The sequence below is a fragment of the Girardinichthys multiradiatus genome, chromosome 23 (assembly GCF_021462225.1).
Source record: "Girardinichthys multiradiatus isolate DD_20200921_A chromosome 23, DD_fGirMul_XY1, whole genome shotgun sequence".
Lineage (NCBI taxonomy): Eukaryota > Metazoa > Chordata > Actinopteri > Cyprinodontiformes > Goodeidae > Girardinichthys > Girardinichthys multiradiatus.
This window is the reverse complement of record NC_061815.1, coordinates 14,766,697-14,787,080: the sequence shown is the minus strand read 5'-3', so window position 1 is coordinate 14,787,080 and position 20,384 is coordinate 14,766,697. Positions and strand designations below refer to the sequence as shown.

The 20,384-nt window shown below is 39.1% G+C and overlaps 1 protein-coding gene across 1 annotated transcript in view; it reads left to right on the top strand.

Annotated features, from left to right (window-relative positions):
* The window catches only part of tenm1 (teneurin transmembrane protein 1), a 311,171-nt gene that overhangs the window by 131,032 nt on the left and 159,755 nt on the right, over positions 1–20,384 (top strand). Inside the window, exon 5 of the mRNA XM_047354352.1 lies at positions 5,199–5,372. Within this exon, the coding sequence (XP_047210308.1) occupies positions 5,199–5,372 (174 nt within the window). The remainder of the gene's footprint in view (positions 1–5,198; positions 5,373–20,384) is intronic.

The following is a 20,384-nucleotide window of genomic DNA, read 5'->3' as shown; positions in this document are numbered from 1 at the left end:
AAACAGACTGTCTGGAAAACTCATCTTTTCCAAGCTGTTGTTCAGTACAGTCACAATAGACAGATACGAATAATGCATCTTTGGCCCTTAGTTGTCAATGTAGTGTCTTTCAATAGTATTCATACCACTTTTTTGCATTTTGATGCTTTAACCCCTTTAACCACAGTGCATTCTGTTGAAATGTTAGGTGATCCCCACATCATGATACTGCCATTACTGTATGTCATCATGGAGGATGGTTTGTTCAGGTTTCATCTGGCTGTAGCACCACATGTTTGCTGTGTCCTATACATGGCTTGTAACAAACTGCAAACAGGATTACTTCTGGCTTTCTTTCAACAATGGCTCATCTTGCAACTCTTAAAGGCTACATTTGCCACTTCCATGGCTAGTAGTTGTACTGTCAACAGATTATCCCACCTGAGCTGTGGATCTCAACAGCTCCTCTAGAGTTACCAATGGCCTCTTGGCTGCTTCTGTAATTATTGGCCTGTCAGTTAAGGAGACATCTTAGTAGCTGGGTCATATTTTTTCTAGTTGCTGGATATTGCCTTATAAACGTACCCCGTTTTAAACTTCTTTAAAACTACATCTTTTAACTTCTGGTCTTCATGATGCTGTTTTTTCATTGATGTCCTCTGATGCCTTCACAGAACAGCTGTATTCATACTGAGACTAAAGTACACACATTTGGACCCTATTGATTAGTTAGGTGACTTCTCTGTGCACTTAATTGCACACAATGTTTTAGGGGTGTCAGAGTAAAGTGGGCTGAATATACATGCCATTCTTTTCAGATGTTTGTTTGTAAATTTGTGTTTACAACAACGTATCCTTTACCTCCCATTTAATAGTTATGTGCTACTTTGTGTTAGTCTATTAAAAAAATCTCATTACAATTCATTGAAGTTTGTGGTTCTAATGTGTCAAGAAAGTTCATTACAACTGCAAGGTACTGCACTGTCTTTACTTGCCATACTTGCCGTCTTATTCACTATTGCAGCTCCTGGATGCAGCTCTTATTTAAGTATATCTATAAAAGCCACATCAAGCAGACTCTTTCTTTTAACAGTGGACTTTCTCAGTCTCTGCCAAGTCTGTGTTCCTGCCCTATCCCTCAGCACTCACCTCGGTGGGGAAGCCGAGGGTACAGCAAGAGCCCCAGCCCCCCAAGCATCACCATCCTATTACCTCTAGCACTCATCTCACTGTCACACTGATCAATGATTCATGTGCGAGAGGGCCTCGGCCTGTTAGCTCTCTGCACTGCTGCTTATTGCCGCTTCTGTGCCTACTTCTCTTCTCCTTCTGCAGTTATAATGACTGGACTCACTCTGAGTCTGCCTCTAACATGTGATGGTTCTTTGCCTTTCTTTTTTCTCTATTTTGCAAAAGCATTATAGAGATGGACGCAGAGGAAATGGATGGATAGACAGGCATGAAGATAAGACAGGAAGATTGAGGGTTCATGCTGAACACATGCTGCTCATATAAATGGTCGCATGCTGCGTCCGAGAGGATTTCTGGGTGTCTATATGTAAAAATGTCTGGGTGTTTAGAAGTGAAGTTGGTTTTTATTCCATCTTGACATGGTGTTTTGATAATAGCCTAAATGTTTTACAGAAATTCAAGTTACTTAGTCATTAAAATCAGATATTTTTAGAGCTGGTAAACAAAACAGTTGTAACTAAGTATAAGTCCATATTGATAATACACACATCTGTCCACTGTTCCCAAATGCCAGGCTAAATTCCAAGTTGTCCCTTGTGGCAGTTTATTGCAATGCATATGCACAGTTTTAGGGGTTCGTCAGGTTTGTCTTTTCATTTAACTAAACCAAACCCCTTCAGTTGCTCTTTTGACACACTCAAGGTCTACTTGTGGACACTTTCAGGAGCTTTAAACAATAATATGATTTGCAATCCTTATGACAATTGAACCAACTGTTCACTCGGCAAGTGGCGGTGAGTGTTCCCTCAGTCAAAAAATATGGCCAAGGTCGGGACAAAAAAAATGTCAAACCTGCTTTTTTACACTAATTCAACCACCTTCTTCATATCCATGGAGATATTTCTACTGTCATTCACCAGCAACGATTTAACCAGACTTTTATACTACTCTAGATATTTTGCAAAAAGAAGATTTTCCACAATGTTTAAATGTTGAATGTCATGGTTAATATGATGTGACCATAGAGGAAAATCACAGAATAAAATGTGAAAAAGTGGCCATTCTGTTTGGCTTACCTAGCTGCTTTATACAGTTTCCGTGCCCTGTTCTGACAACCTAGACAAGCAGTTTCACAGCTCTGAGTACTTTGTAGTGTCAGTGGCAGCTTTTCAAAAGGGGGAAAATGGGATATTCCCTCTGTTGCCCAGTAATTAATGGCACCGCAGGCCGTACCTGGGTATGGCAGCAAATTGGCCAGGCCATGACAATTATAAAGAAGCTAATTAAATGAATTAGCCCCCTACCAAGCCTCGGAGCACCCACCCCAAGGTCTTGGACGCAGACAAAAACAGTCGCAGTAGAGAAGCAGATGCTGACCCAAGGTACAGACTGACCACAGGATGGAGCACGTGCCAAAACCTAAGAACCCCTCAGGTGCTGATCCCACCCCAAATGTACACTATTAGCTGCTGTCACTTACAACAAGCAAGTAATCTGTTTCATGGGCAGAATATGCCTGGCCAGGTTAAAAACAATGTCCTTTCTGGTCTTATTATAAGATACAGTATATCAAATCCTTGCTTCCTCATTGTTCCAGTGTGTCTTCACATGTGTGTGCACGTCTGTTCTGTTTCCACGCAGACACTAAGTGTTCTTGCAAAAGGTTAACAGCTGTGAAACAAGAGAGTGATGAGCAAGAGCAGGATCAGAAGGGCTTTTGAGAAGGTGTGGAGTGGTGAAGAGGAGAAAGCAGGAGAGCTGCTAAGGACTGTTGCTTCAGAGTCCTAACTGGAGTGGCTTATACTTGGCTAAAAGAGATGGTGGTGTTGGTGGTGGTGGCAGTGGGTGGGGTGGTGGTGGTGGTTATTGAAAAACAGGAAGAGCAGAAAAGGCAATTCAGATGAGAGGAACTAAGAAGAATGTGGAGCATGAAGCTGAATGGTGAAAACCCTAACTGCATTCATTTGGGAATAACTTGTCATACCTCACAAAGCACTCTCACAGACTAATTTATGAAACCATGATAGGTTGTTCCACTCCAGTGCGAAATATAATACAGTTCGAAAAGCAATGATGGATTCAAACTTGAATTTTTCCGGTGCAATAGTATATTTTATGTTTAATTCTAATGAAGAGCACTGATAATGGGCTGTAGCTTGAAAGAAATATCGACTGTATTCTCTCTCCGTCTGTTCTTAAATAAAAATTTGATTCTAAGCAGCACCTGTATATATTTTTCTGTAGAGTTTCTTTTTAGCTTTTTTTCTCTCTCCCACCTGTCTGTCTGTGATGTAGTCCATGCAGTACCAGGCGGTTAGAAGGGATCGTGCTGAAAACTAAATCCATGAAATTGAATGTATAAAGCAGATCATTTGGGTTACTGTTTGTCATGCAATTTTATTTTATTTTTCCTCTAGCATCACAGTGACTCATCACAAGTAATTTCACAGCAGTGTGTTAATGAGAAAATCCCTGACACAACATCTTTAAACACAAAAACAGAGAACTGCAGCAACGGAAATCAAAAGAGATATTTTTAAAAACAGGGTAGATCGTTGAAGAATGGGCGCGTGTGCATGCTTCTGGCCTCGTCATGGCTGACAGTTTAATTAGTCTGAACGAAATGATGCATGGCGTCTCTCTCTCGTGACACTGGTAATCGTCAGTATTCATGCTTTGAAGAGCTTGCATTGTTCATGAGTAGATAGCTGAACCAAAAGGGGTGCAAGCCAATCAGAACTTGCTGTGTTGAAATACATGATTTGTTGATCCCAACAGATGACAGAGTGCAGCAAGGGACCATCCTTTGGTGATGCTCTTGGAACTCATCATTCATTTGCTGTATTTTGCAAGAAAAATAGCACTTTTTTTCTTTGCTCCCCTCTGTTCAGTGGAAAGTAACTGCAAATGGCTTTGAACTGTCTGGAGGTTTAATTAGGCATTCCTCATCAGCAGGGGATTTAGTGTGGGTGAGATAGTGGGTGTGCACGTGTGTGTACAGAGAGGTATCCATGCTTGCACACATGCAAAGAGAATGCAGTAATGGGACGATGTGATTGTGTAGGTTTTCCCGTATATAATTTGGGATTTGTTTTTCTAAACAGCCATTTTGAGGCAAGCCGGCATCGAGTGCTTTTTCTGGGCGTCTGCAATCAGCAGGCAGGCGGCGGTAGACGGCGGTAGACGGCGGAGACGTTTGAAGTCTTTAGAAGTTTTGCACCTTGATCTGCATGCAGCAGCCATTCTCTGACTGCCACCAGCACATCACAACTTTGTGATTCCAGTCTTTGCTTTTGTTTGATGTTCCAAATGTGTCAAGACAGAAAAAACCTGCAATGATGTATTTCATTCGCTTTGTTCTTCCCACCAGCAAAGCCACCTAACCTTTACAGATTGTTTCAAAGTGCAAAACTACAGCAGTTTCCAGGCACAGTCTCTGGTGAAAAGTACCTCTCGATTGGTCGGACAAAGATAAATGCTTAATTTTATGGATAGTCTTGCAAGACGCTAATTAATTTCTTTTAATGGGCATGGTGTTGGTTTTTCTTATTTGACAGCATGTAGGATTGTTGTCCTAGTAAACACTTTTACAAGTGGGAGGAGGAATCCTGTATCCTCCTCACCCTTTGTTGTTTAAAAGCCCCATATGGATTGTGAATCGGCAGCAGCTTTCAAAGCATCATTAGTCATGCATAAAAGACTGTGTTAACGCTTTAATACCGGCCCTGGGCTCCGGCTCTGAAAATCTGCCTTAATTCCCCACCTCTGCTACGTTCAGTGGTCATGTGCGCACGTATTGGTGCACGAGCTCAATCTGTGTGTGACACCCTCTGCGTTTGTGTGTATTTACTAATTGTCCATTGCTTGCTGGCACTAATAAGCGCGTAAAGAGAGTGAGTGCTCTAAGATGGGCATTAAGCGAGATTCAGACACACCCCTCTGCATGCTTTGAATAATGATCTTTTATCTCTCCCTCTCTTTTCTCCCTGTGGCTGACACACTTTTTTTATGTGTGTGTGTGTCTGCAGCAGTCCACCTGTTAGGCCTGACCTGGCATCTGCGGCACGGCGAGAACCAGCTGTATGAAAATGGCCTGAGCTCAGCGGACCATCAGCAAGAGGAACGTGGCAAAATCAGACCTACGAGCTCCGTCCACTTGCTAGACACGCTCAACCCTGAAAACACATACACGGGTGACAGAGGTGAGGTCTCTCTTTCACACACACACACACACACACACACACACACACACACACAAAGTGTAAGTGTGAATATAGCAAGTTGATTTCACCAAATAAGGTCATTCGGTGTCACAAAATACGTTTAGGTTAATCTGACCCACCTGTATGTTTCCATGGTAACCTGTACTTTCCAGACAACTGTATTAAGTCAGCCGAAATGCCTGGCTTTATAAATCATCCTATGGCTATTTGAATAGTGTTTATCTGTAACTTGACACATGCATACAGTATTTTTTCAGTAAAGTTGCTGATCATATTAATTTTGCATATTAGCAAGTGTTTTTTTTATCATCAAAAGCTGTTTTCTGCCCTCTAATGGACTGAGTTAATCTGCAGCAGTGGGGTGAGGTAAACTAGAGGTATCTTTGGCTGTTTCTATTCTAATACATCAAAATCAAACACTGTGCTTAGGATAGTCCACATAGCCGTTTATAAGAAGGAATGGGAATGTGAGGTGGTTTTGATAACAAACTTTTCCACTGATTGCTTAAGTTAAACAGGTTAAACAGATCACCCTAAAAGCAGATGTAAAACCTGTTTAACCTAAAGTTGAACAGGTTAACCTAAAAGCAAAAATGTTCCAGTTTTGCTGTACATCTGTTTTTTCTTTGTCTTTTCTCACTATTTCTGTTAAACATAATATATTGCATTGTAATACTGTACACATTGTCACACTAAGGACTGATATAAATGGTCAGTTTCACCACAGTTTAAATAACAAATAATAATGTGCATGGACTGGGCTTTGACTTTATTTTGGATCGTGCCAGATTACATTTTTTTTTACATTTGTCTAATGTTAATCAATCCAATTTAAAATCCAACTGGGTGAATCTGTTGACAGTAAAACTATTAGTCGTGCACTTCCCCATTCTGGCTGTTTTTGGAAAAGTGGCAAGAACAAAGCCATTGTTCAAAGAAACCAATAAGTCCTATTTGCCCCAAGCCGTGTTGCAGAAGGTGCTCAAGAGAAAATATTTTATTATTTAGGTCACATGAAACACTGCACATCAGCCTGAACAAAATCCTTTTAGAGAAACAGGTTGGTGGTAACATCATGCTTTGGAGATGCTTTTCTTTACAAAGATATGGAATCTGCTAAGAGATTATGTAAATATGAATAGACCTGAATACAGGTAAAGAATGGGCAAATAATCCAGTCTCAAGTTATGCAAAGCTGGTAAAGACAGACCTTTAAAATACTTGCAGCTGTAACTGCAGCAAAAAATATTGCATTAGTATGGGTTATCAAAATCAACGCCACAGTTATCAGATATTTATTTGGTAAAATGTTTGAAAATAATGTTTTATTTTCTTTCCACTTCACAGTTGTCCACTACTTTGCATTAATCTGTCTTATAAAAACCCAATAAAATATACTTGTTTGTGGCTAACATCATAACACCATATCAGTATTTTTGGAAAGCACTGTAAGTGTGCTATTTAATACATAGGTGTACCAGCTAAAACTAAAAACAATCTTTTCCCATTGCCAGTAGTAAGTTCTTTAACCTCAGTACTCAGGGCTACAATGAGAACTGGGAAACCTCCAACAACCAGTACCACAGCCTCCCAGTACACAAGCTTGTAGGACAAGGCTACATGAAGGGGTGGCATGACACACTATCTTGTCGGCTGTGTTGGGCCGCATTTTCTGACCATCAGAACTTTGTGAGATAATTTGATGGGTTTATTAATCTTGACTGGGCAGTGAAATTCCACCTCACACAGCAGGAAAAGACGGAGCTGCCAGCTGTCTTGCAGAGAAGGGAAAATCAATCAGTCCTGTTTATTTTCTGTGAGTTGTTGCTGTCACTTTGAGGGTTAGAGCTCAAAGTCTGAGATGTTAGGTCAGTTAATTTGTGTTTCATTAAAGAAAAAAAAGCACACTTTTGTAGCCCCCCGGGCAAGGCAGGCTCATTGAAAATTAGCATGTGTACCCTGTTGTTGTGTTCCCGTCAACTCCGATTGGAGCCAGAGCTAATAAATTCTGCAGTCATTTACCACAGAGCTGAATGCCAACTAAATGCTCCCCTATTCTCCTCAAAAGGCAGCTGTTAGCGGAGGTTCTGTATGCATGTATGTGAAAAGGTTATGGGGCTGTCTTAGATGATCAGAAAAATAAATCCATTAGTGGGCTATATGTCTCACGAGATATGAAGTCAATACAGTTTCCTATTAGGACAACACATAGTCTTCTATTACATTTTATAGGCTGGAACATACAGACAAAAGGATCTTTGCACAGTCCCTCCAGATCAACCAGCGTCCGGGGTCCTCTCTTATTCTCCCTTGTTTTCCGCTAACCCCAGCATTTTTCTATAGGTCTGGGGACTAAAATACCCATAGGATGAGGTGTATTTTGTTGATTAACCATTTCTAGGTTGGTTTGGTCATATGCTTTGGATTACTATACTGTTGTAAGACCCAATGCTAATCCATTTTCAGTTTTTCTATTTATTTTTAATAAAAAAGTTTCCAAAGTGTTTGTGAGACCATGCCCCTTAATACATTTTCCAGGGCCAGTGGTAGAGAAATAGGCCCATAGCATCACACATCTTTCACCATGCTTAACAGTAGCTATGAGGTGAAGTATTTATCCATTGTTTCTAAAAAAAAAAGATGAATATGTAAACATGCTTGTTGCTACAAAGGTCAACCTATATCTCTTCTGACAACAGCACATGGTTCCAGGTATGGTAGGACAGTTGCATTTTTCTGGCATCATTCGTAAAAAAACAGATGACATGTAGAAAGTGTCTAATAGTTATGTTAGTTATGCAGGCTTGGTGACCCCAGGATGCTACTCTTTGCTTTAGTTCTCTAACAGCGAGCTTTGTGGATATTTTTTTTTACCTTCCTTGTTTTCCTCCTTACTGTGAGTGGTGGCAAGATAAATATGGATTCTTGTCCAGCTTAGTGACTAGTAGCTAAAACAAATAGGTCACTGTGTTCTCTGTGTCGTGTCATATTTATACCTCCAGGAAAGCAGGAAGTCATAGATTACTATGAATCGTTTACTAAAAATTATCTTCAAATAAAAAGTAAAATATAAATTTTTAAAAATGGCTTCAGATCATTTATTTTAAAGTAATTGTTAGCTGCACCAATATTGAGCCAAAAATTGTTTAGTTTTAATTTACATTAAATTAAAGTGATTTAAAAAAGACTCTTAGACTATGCTTGTGCAATAAGACATTAAATTATTTTAATAATGTGTAGAAAAAACAACAACAACAAAAAAAACAAATATTCACCAGGAGTGCCAATAAATGTGTGTGATTCTTCATTAGCTCACTGGTTTCAGGGGTTACATGGTTCTTCAACTTTCAAGCAAATTTGTATTTGCATACTTCTGCATCAACATTTTTTTGCAGTTTATGGTTTTAATGCATTTGTAAAACCTATGAACTACAATGGTTTAAATAGTGTTTTGAAGTGTTTATAGTGTTGTTTTTCTTAGTATTAAGAGCCAAAATACTAAAATTAAATATTTGGTACAAATTTCAGTAAGTTTCTTTTTCATTGGAACGCTGTCTTGCTTCTAAAACACATTGAATGATCTAATTTAAAAATCAAAAACCAAATCAACACTGAACAGATTACATATTTATCAGAAAAGGTAGATAGCCTTATATGTTGATCAGTGCCCCATTCAACCAGCACATGGCTGGAATTGCTCTTCTCCATCCTGCCTGCTGCCATCTTTCCAGAGGAGTTTTTAGCCCCAATTTAACCTCATGATATGGAACATTAATTGTAAGTTTTTCAGGTCATGAAGTCAGATGGGGCACAGCAACCTTCATGCTTGGTCTAACTCTGATGGATATTACATCAGAGGCAGTTGAAACCCATGTGCGGCATTTATACAGGAAAAGTGCGAGCCAAACTGCAGCACTCTGCAATTCAGACTACCTTGGACATCCCTGAAGCAACTATTCTTAATGAATCCTCACATTTTAAGGATTAACACTCTCATCGGTAACTAAATCCTTCTATAGACTGCACAGAGGTCACATACTTTGACTTGGAAGTGTTACGTCACAACACTGTATTGTTTTAACTCTTTTTGCATTACACGCTTGATGAAAGCTAGGAAATCAAAATGGGCAGAGCTAAGCTGTTGATGCATGGGAGCTCAGATTAATAAAATTGGCACAGTGGAGGTGGTCCCCTGGCAGAGGAGGGCCAAAGAGATTAGAGATTAGGCTGTAATCCAGTGTGGCAGATTATCACGCTCATCCTGCTCTACCCATCACCTCTCACACCGAGAGACCACACAATCCCTAAGATTACACCATGGAGGATGGTGAGAGGAGGGAATGCGGAGAGCAGAATAGAAAAAATGTGTCATGGAGGAAAGGGAAACATTGTTAAACTGTGGGAGGTGAGGAGGAATTCAAACAAACTCCACAAAATTGTGTCACTGCAAAACTCAGTCTCAGCTGTTCACCGCATGGCTTCTACACACACGGCCAGCATGTCTGCTCAAAGCAGAGATCTCAAAGATTCTTACAGAACATGTACGTTTTGTCACAATCCACCCAGAATTTCTCAACCAGCAGCGAAGAAAGACCAGAATTATCACTTGCATTTGAAAAACATTATTATTAAGAAATGATTATTCAAATAGAGTTTGTATTTTCTGAAATTACATTTAGTAATTAGTGGCATGATCTGTGGATGTTTTTTGAGTTTTATTGCATGCCTCTGTTTTTTTTTCAATGCTCAGTTGTTAGATGTTGCCTTATCAGCTCATTCCTTTGTGCTTCGTTTAGGGTTTATTCTCCTGTTTTTTTTATTTATTATATTCTGTGGGATTTCTTTCCTCTGCCCCTGCTATTATTCTCTGTCTCGCTCAGCTCCCTGCTTTACTATTCTTCAGCTGTTGCTCATTTTCACCTGATAGCTCTCACCTGCTTGCCATGTCTTTCTCCTCACTCCTCCCTGTGTATATAAGCTCTCTGGTTGTTGTCACTGATTACTGGATTCCACCGTTTACCTGACCGTTCCATCGCCGTCTCTCTGCCTATGTTCCGTGTCCAGATGTTCCTTTTACGTTTCCCAGTTCATTTATCATTCAAATGTTTCTACTCACCATGCGGCTCTCAAGTTCCTTTTTGCACTTTGATCCTGCAAGAACCCAGCAATATAGGACAATTAAATTTAGGCAGGTTATTTCTAGCACAAACTCAACAAAAACCCCTGGGGCTTAAGAGGTCAAGCTCTCCGTTAGTAGCCATTGGCTCTAGGAAAACTCTTTTGATTGTTCTTTAGTCTCCTCTGTCAGAAATCTTGTGAGAATCATCGGGTTGTAGCTGGTTCATTGTAAAATTACATCCTTTCCACTTCAAGATAATGACTTCAGCTGTGTTTGCTGAAACATGTAGAATTTTAGAAACATGTTTCTAACCAGTGCTATCAATATGTTTGCAACAATAAGGTTGTAAATGTCTTGAGGGAGCTCTTTGCTTTGGCACATCATTGGATGCTTCTTGTACAGTGCGTTTGTAATGAGAAACCCTTTTATAGGCTATTAGTTTGAACCAAACCATTAGATACTAATTTCCACTGGAGAGGGTAGGATTCCTTTCTGAATACTGACAGATTTCAGCTGGTTTCTTGACTTTTTATGCCTATTTGCAGATTTCTTTCTGATTGAATTCAATACGTATTCCCTGAGACATTCCACTGAATTACATGAAACCTAATTTATGGACTAATTACTTTTGATTTCTTTATGTGTGTTGACTACTTGGATTTTTGTTATCAAGATTTGGGGTTAATTTAATGCCAATGTATGTACTGAGAAAAACATTAACATAGTCAATACTTATTTTTTTGATTGCAGTATAAAACAAATGTCTATGGCTTGTCTACAAAAGATTGGAAACCAAGATGTAAATGTTTCCTTGTTATTGAGAAATAAATTATTTTACTCTTGATGCACTGCAATAAACAGAACATTAGTGTTGGGATAGGAATATTGCAGAGGAGGCTGATTGGAGGAGCAGAGTTATCCCTTTCTCCTTGTTTCGGATATGATGGCACAGTTGGGAGAGATGAAACGATCTTGCCAGAATGATTTGGAGCTAGTAATCTTCTTGTATACTCGTTGAGGATTTTTAGCCATGTTTTTTAATATCAACATCAATGTCATGGAGATAGGCTTTTTCAAAGGTTTTTTTTTTTTCTGTTTCTGTTTGTTTGATGTGTTGGGTCTTTGCCCAAATCAGGATCCCAAGAAAGAGAATTTTAATTTACCTTTCTGAGACAGCCCCCTCTGCTGTGCGAGATACTAATTGACATGTTGTGTCAACTGCATTATGGCTACTGTCTTATCAAGCCACACATGCTGCGTCTTATGCTCTTCTCACGCTCTCTCCTGCAGCTTTTCTGGAGATCAACCGGCAGCCCCTTCTTAGTCCTCATCACATAAAAGCTTTTCTAATTAGTGTTACATTAATTGCCACTCACTCCATGATAATCAACCCCAAGCTGGTGCGCATGCACACACTAAGTCAGCTTTCTGTTTCTTTATCTGACATGCATTGATGAGAGCTTGTAGACATGACCACACAGACAAAAATGTGCACCCACACAGAAATTCCTCCGGTGCAGATGAAAGCAGAAGAGCCCACAAAAAAGAAAGTTTATGTCAGTGGATTTCCTGCCTTAATGAAGTACATCAGGGTATGAGAATAATGTCTCACTCAATGTGGAATGTTTGATTTATTAATAGCATAAAATGATACAAACTGACATACACTAGAGAGGAATATTGCCTCATTATAACGTGAAGATGATGAAATGCGGAATGCCATCTGAGCCCATGCGATGATTGTGTAAACCACTGTACGGTAGGAAAGCAAGTGCTGAACTGTTTTCATTCCGTCTGATGGTGTGGTTAGAAATGGTGTGTAGATGGATGGTGACACAGACAGAAAGGAGGGCTCTTAAAGAGCACATCAATATTCCAGACTGCATGAAGAGAGGGTGGAAGGGAGTCAGGCTGTGCAGAGTGCATATGTGCAGGAACAGTGAGAAAGGACGTTGATGGACTGGACCGTGTAACAGCGGATGCATTGATTTTCTCACGCTGGGATACAGTCTCAGGGCCTTACACGTACACACACCTACAGCTCGGACACACATGCAGATAGAGCAGACATCATTTAGTGAGCCCTCTCCTTGAGCTCCTCAAGTCGAGAGAGCAGAAAAATGTCTGCATGTTACTCAGCCTGCATCCAAAACATGCCTTTAAAGCATTGCTGGACAAATAAAGCTGCAGTCAGTATTTACAGTGTAGACGACACATTTCATCAAGAGCAGAGAGCTTTTTAGGGTTCAGTGATGATTTTTTTCTTTGTTTTTTAGAGTAGTAGATCGATGTCTTCGGTTCTAACATCAAAGTCCAAAATAATAGCTTTATCTTTGTAATAAATTGAATAAATACTGTAATCTTTTTTGGCTTCAGTGTTTCCTAAAAATGATTTAGCAGAGCTTTCATAAGTTTGTAATTTCTTGGATTTTCTCATTTTAGCAACTCTATTAAGAAACACAGCAATAAAACCAAGCATTTTAATAATGTGTTTTCTCACTTAGCTTAAACATTATATTTTAACTGTAAGAAAAGAAAAACATGAAAAGCAGGGACCTTTCTTGGAGACTTACTAAAAAGACTGAAAGCATTGAATATAGTTCAACTTTTATAAAATTAATAAAATTTAAATAAATTAGGAGTTTTAGATAATTTGTACGGTATTAAATTTATCAAAAATTGATTGATGTGTCATTATCCCTATTTATTTAAATATAATTATTTTAGCAATTTTCTTATATAAATTTGTTTAATTTTAATGCCATATTTATTTTTGTACTATTTTCCCTTTACTGTAAATGTAATTAATTTTTTCCTTTTAATTATCTTATTAAACTTATTTATCAAATATAATATATTTATCATAATTAAATCTTTTTCATTTCTGAATTTATCACTTGTTGATTCTTGGTAGATGTTTTTGTCCCCTAGGATTGCCTCTTTACATTTTCTCTGACTAAATAAATTAATGAAATAAAGAAATGAATAATTAAAAAAATAAATACACAACACATAAGTTTGAAATTTAAATGAAAAAATTACATATACAGTACAGACCAAACGTTTAGACACACCTTCTCATTCAAAGAGTTTTCTTTATTTTCATGCCTATGAATATTGTAGCTTCACACTGAGGGCATCAAAACTATGAATTAACAAATGTGGAATTATATACTGAACAAAAAAGTGTGAAACAACTGAAAATATGTCTTCTTTTCTAGGTTCTTCAAAGTAGCCACCTTTTGCTTTGATTACTGCTCCGCACACTCTTGGCATTCTGTTGATGAGCTTCAAGAGGTAGTCACCGGAAATGGTTTTCCAACAGTCTTGAAGGAGTTCCCAGAGATGCTTAGCACTTGTTGGCCCTTTTGCCTTCACTCTGCGGTCCAGCTCACCCCAAACCATCTTGTTTGGGTTCAGGTCCGGTGACTGTGGAGGCCAGGTCATCTGGCACAACAACCCATCACTCTCCTTCTTGGTCAAATAGCCCTTACACAGCCTGGAGGTGTGTTTGGGGTCATTGTCCTGTTGAAAAATAATTGATGGTCCAACCAAATGCAAACCAGATGGAATAGCATGCCGCTGCAAGATGCTGTGGTAGCCATGCTGGTTCAGTATGCCTTCAGTTTTGAATAAATCCCCAACAGTGTCACCAGAAAAGAACCCCCACACCATCCCACCTCCTCCTCCATGCTTCACGGTGGGAACCAGGCATGTAGAGTCCATCCGTTCACCTCTTCTGCGCCGCACAAAGACACGGTGGTTGGAACCAAAGATCTCAAAGTTGGACTCATCAGACCAAAGCACAGATTTCCACTGGTCTAATGTCCATTCCTTGTGTTCTTTAGCCCAAATAAGTCTCTTCTGCTTGTTGCCTGTCCTCAGCAGTGGTTTCCTAGCAGCTATTTTACCATGAAGGCCTGATTCACAGTTTCCTCTTAACAGTTGTACTAGAGATGTGTCTGCTGCTAGAACTCTGTGTGGCATTGACCTGTTCTCTAATCTGAGCTGCTGTTAACCTGCGATTTCTGAGGCTGATGACTCGGATGAACTTATCGTCCGCAGCAGAGGTGACTCTTGGTCTTCCTTTCCTGGGGCGGTCCTCATGTGAGCCAGTTTCTTTTTAGCACTTGATGGTTTTTGCGACTGCACTTGGGGACACTTTCAAAGTTTTTCCAATTGTTCGGACTGACTGACCTTAATTTCTTAAAGTAATGATGGCCATTTGTTTTTCTTTACTTAGCTGCTTTTTTTCTTGCCATAATACAAATTCTAACAGTGAATTCAGTAGGACTATCAGCTGTGTACTGTATCCACCTCCTGCACAACACAACTGATGGTCCCAACCCCACTTATAAAGCTTGAAATCCCACTTATTAAACCTGACAGGGCACACCTGTGTAGTGAAAACCATTTCAGGTGACTACCTCTTGAAGCTCATCAACAGAATGCCAAGAGTGTGCGAAGCAGTAATCAAAGCAAAAGGTGGCTACTTTGAAGAACCTAGAATATAAGACATATTTTCAGTTGTTTCACACTTTTTTGTTCAGTATATAATTCCACATGTGTTAATTCATAGTTTTGATGCCTTCAGTGTGAAGCTACAATATTCATAGTCATGAAAATAAGGACAACTCTTTGAATGAGAAGGTGTGTCCAAACGTTTGGTCTGTACTATATATGGATTGTGACATATTGATAAAGTATCATGAGCTGAAAGTAAAATGCAATAAATAAATATTTGCAATATTGAAAAATAGTCCAAAGCTTTTTTTTCTTACATTTTATATGATATATTTTTATATACTGTTAATGTTTTTGCCAAACTACTTCATTTAGCCATTCATTAATTTTTGTATTTATTTGTAAATTCAACAATCTTGGTGCTTCATAGGAATTTATTTTAAGTTTAGTTTATCAGGTATATTTTATAGTCTTGCTGTCTTGGTACTTTTTCTACCAAGATCCAAGAGATTTTGTTTGAACTTTAACATTTCTTAAATGTCCCCCAATCAATCCCAAAAGTCCAACTTAAAGGAAACTTTTTTATTACATGGAAATCAATACATTTTCTTCCAAATCCTTATAGTAATTTTTCTGACTTTTACTTGATATAATGACACACTTGAAGAGGAGAAATTCACTCTGTGCTTCACTGACTTACAGACATTAAATATCTGCCCAGACTGGCTTATTATAAAGTTTGGCACAGCTCAGTACAAAAAAAAGTTGGATACTTTATCCTTATGTCATCTTGTGCAACACATGTTAAATGTGTAACAACGTCAGTGTCAAGCAGTGAATGAGTTTGTGAACAGGCAGATATATCTGTCACAGCCATAACCTGAGGCCTGATGGTAGAAGGTGAAGACAGACGGTAGAAGTAATAGAAGGCCCTGGGGCCAGGAGCATTATCTTCTCCTGACTCTGACTGACACTCATTAGGCTGCACAGTGGAGAGGAGAGGCTGAAAGCTTATTAAGCCACCTGCTCAAAAGGCCTTTAATTGAATCCAAGTAATTATAGAGACCTTGCCCATTGTGATATTTTTATTCATCCTGCGGCAAACTCAATCTCTCTTCCATTTGGAACACTATTAATGTTGTCGGCACCAATACATGCGTGATTTACATGCAGTAGTATTGATTTTCTAACCCACGCACACACGCACATGCCCTCATAATTCCGTCTCTTAAGTCGTGTCCCGTTACCAAGACCCTGGCTAGTTTACTGCTGTTCTGTGCTTCATTAGTACATGAGGGGTAATAGCATTAATTGCAAAGACAGTGTGTTGAAAAACTAGATTATAGGTGTAATTGTTTTACCTGAATAACCTGTAGGCAAGAGGAATTAATTAGACCTCGGGTCCCAAGTCTTTATGTAGTTCCTCTTCTTCACTGGCCTGACACACCCATCCACTCAGTTGCACACACACACACAGACACACACACACACACACACACACACACAAGACACCCTGAGTCGAAAGGCTAAATTGGCCAGCAAACTCACATCAATTTTTAAAAACTCAGGATCCACATAGACATTAAAAGTGTCATGATGCATTCAATTAATCAAATTCAACCATAAATGATGTTGGGTTTACAGGAACTAGTTGAGATGAGATGAGGTTTTAGCAAAATATTTGGAAAATCTAAGTGTTTCTCACTGTCTATCATCTTCATGTCCTTCACCAGCATATTGTATTCCCCTTCTTCTCCCCTAATATGGTATAATGGCCTTATACAAAGCCTTCTTTTCTTTGGTTTTTTCAAAGCTACAAGGTTCGTCTGAACTTGGCAGAAATTGTGGGAAATGCAGGAATTTGTCATGAGAAATTTAGGAATTTGGTATGCTCTACAATGAAATCCCAAAACGTTCACGGACAATGTGTGTGAAGACCACCTTACTCACAGTACGACTGTGAGAGCCTTGAGAGTTGCTGGACAGTAGCTCTCGAGGACATGAGTTGGGGACCCCTGCTGTGAACAAAACCATTTCATGCCCATGTACTTAAACCATGGCATTTTCATGAATTATCTGGGAAATGTACCATAATAATGTTGAATCATGCATTTGCTTTCTGAAAAAATGTTAAATTGCACCCTATTGCTAATTATGTTGGTTGTAATCCTTATTTGGGCGAGTTGATTACTATGAAACATGATAGGCTGTGACCCATGATCCGAGGACTGGTACCAGTCACTTAGACCAGGGGACAACTGGTCTGAGTGACTTCTTGCTGGTAGATACTATTTATTGGAGTCATAAAGATGCATTTCCATGACAGGACTATGAGTAGAATATGGAGAAATCCATTACATGTTCCGTTGCTTTGCAGTCGTTTTTGTAAAAGCCTGTGCACATACTCCAACACAGAAGCAACAGATGGTGAAGCTTACAGCATCCATCAGCTTTTAATAATAGCTTACACTTACTTCTCCAGAAGTCAGATGCTAATGGCAATTGGATAGTGCTTTGTAAAATAGATGTCAGTTTCTTACATATATTTTGTGGCCCTAGTGGCTTTTGTTCATGTGTATTTTATAGGAAGAAGAGCAGAGAAAGGAGGAAGTCATTCAGTAAATGCCCCAGGTTGATAGCTTATGTGTATGCTTTACCACTAAGCCACGCCGTGCGCCGGACGGTGTCATTTTGATGAGACAAAATCTCATTACACCCTGAATGGATATATTAATTTGTGAACTAACCACACCGAGAAAAGAGAGTGGTTAGGAGAAAAGATAACCCTGTTCATGTGTTTCTAAAGCAGAACTGAATAGTGTCAAGTAAAAGCAATAGCAATGTTATGTGAACACCATGCAGCACTGCCTGCATAATTGGCTCAAGCAGGATCATTAATATAATGCAGACTATTTAGTTTATAGAAGCCCACTAATGATTAATCATTTCTGTCAAGGCTGCCTTGTTGTTTGATGGTAGACATGGAGAAGCCAAGGAACCCTTTAATCGCTTCTTTATTTTAAAAAAAACAAGAAAAACAACTCACGTTTCCTGAATAAACCTCACACATGTTTTGCACACAAATTGCTTTGCTTGCCAGTTAATGATGAAAAGCACAAGAGGAGATCCATGCTATACTATTTATTTTTATCGTTTTTTAACTAATAGCCAACAGTAAGTGTGAATTTCGAGCTGTTTTTTTTCCTTTATAGAGCCAGGAAACAGCAACGTGTGAAGAAATCTTACCTCCCTGTTTGCATACTGCCTTGTTCATTTAAGCTTGTATTTGATTTGGCTCCCAAGATGAAACAAGCAGAGATTTGGCATTTTAGAAGATAGTTTTAGGTTTTGTGTAGAGAGCAAGCTGATTGACAGCAGTCATCGGAGTAGCTCGGAGGGCCCCTCAAACTGACCTTTTTATTTGTGGACCTTCGCAAAATGCCTCAGTCCCTCATCCTCTTGGCGCCGCAGGATTACCCTCCACTGATGACACAGAATTAAAGAAAAGCAACGAAGGTTTTATTTTCTCTTGCATCAGCTACTGTAAACTGACACTGCCACCTCTTGTCCTCCCATCCTCGCAGCTGACCTGAACGCTACTTTTCTGTCCCCTCATTGCATCAGGCTTGGAGAGGCACAGTACAGTAATTAGCATCAGAAGGACCTGTTAGCTCTTCTGCAAACCAGCTGGCCTGCGCGCCTTTGTACCTGCCAGTGTTCTGCCAACTGCGCTGCTCTTTTCATGTTCCATTCATCTAGAGCTGAATAAAAGATCTCTTTCCTGGGGACATCCAACCCTCCATTGGCCTTTATATTTTTTGTGACCAGACACAGAAAGCATGGAATTAACATTAAAAGGAACAGTTTGCTGAGGCGGGAGTGTGTGAATGCATATTTTGCTCAAGCGCGCCAGGCCATTACTCTGTTTGGAGGAGAATCTAATATAAACCAACATGAGCTTCAAACAGGATAAAAGGCATCTATCCTTTCCTAAACATTTATTCTAGCTCTTTCTGTCATACCCACTATGCTGCTTCATACTAGCAAAACTATATTTTAGTCACCCAAACTTATCAGCTTACTTTTTTTCAGAATGAATGAAAAAAGTAACAGCTACATTAAAATGATAAATGCAGTGGTTTTGTGTTTATTAGCATGCTGTTTGACATTTTGAAAGGTTAGAGCTCAATATTAAAACAGGATTACAGACTTTGAAAAGAGACGGGTAAAGTCATTTGCTGCTGGGTGAATAGCAAATATTGACGTGACTTAAAGTGCAGTTCCACCAAGAGCTCCTGGGCTATTTACATGAAATATGCATGTGAAAGGTCTACCTAAAGCTAATGTCGTACCATAAAATGATTATAGTAATAGACCACGGTGCAGCACAAGTAAAGAGGTTGAGATGCACTGAAAAATCAGTTTGTGATTGACGTCTGCAAATTTCCGGCTTGATCGGCACTAAACGGTGACCAGCCAGTTGGAGATACAACAACCAAATCTTTTTGCCTTTAAAGCAACACTTGCTGGAGTAGACAATGAGGGAAGAAGACTTAATATTAGCTTTTTTTTATTGTCATTGAGATGTTTAATAGGAAGTCAGAGGAAATGACCCAAGAAGCTGTTTTAAAAAATTATTTTCGTCAACATGTCAAACAGGCTAGCTGAATAACAGGAAGGCTAAATAGAGTACATCAAACTTACTTGGAACTTCTGGATTTCAAAATGCTCAATAATAATCTTAAAGGAATAAACACAGGGAAGCTTACAGTTAGCTAATTACAAAAATAGGAGAACAGTTTAAAATGTGATCATAGTCATTTTGTCTTTGCTTTAAAACATTAAAACCCAGTTTTAGAGAAATCGCTCTCCCACATGCATGCTGTGCCTTCACCTCTGCTCCTAATAATGAATAACCACAAAAATAATGAATGACCACTTACAGTGGAAACTGTAGAAATGAATATTTTTAATGTTGTTATTATATGTTATATTACGGTAGGGGTGTCCGATGTTCGGCACAGGGGGGGCCATTTGCAAACAGATTTTGTGCAGCTCCCGACTGCAACTCAGGAATGGTAGAAAATATAGCCCTCCAGCACAGGTGGTTAAACCAGAAGGAGATTTTTTATTTTTAATCAGGACAAAATTATTTCCGATAAATTTAAATCATCCCCTTACTGACTAAATACTATTCATTTATCGAACCACTCTTTATGTGATCTCTTTATTTTCATAGTAAATATACACAAATATGCAGATAGGTAAGCGACTCAGTGTTAAGTGCTTGGACTAAATCCTATTTCCTAAGGCTACTTATGTCCGTAACTCTACACTTTAAGTGCCAGAGACACAAACATGTTTCACCTACTTTAATGGCTCAAATCATTGCAATGTTAAGAGGGCCA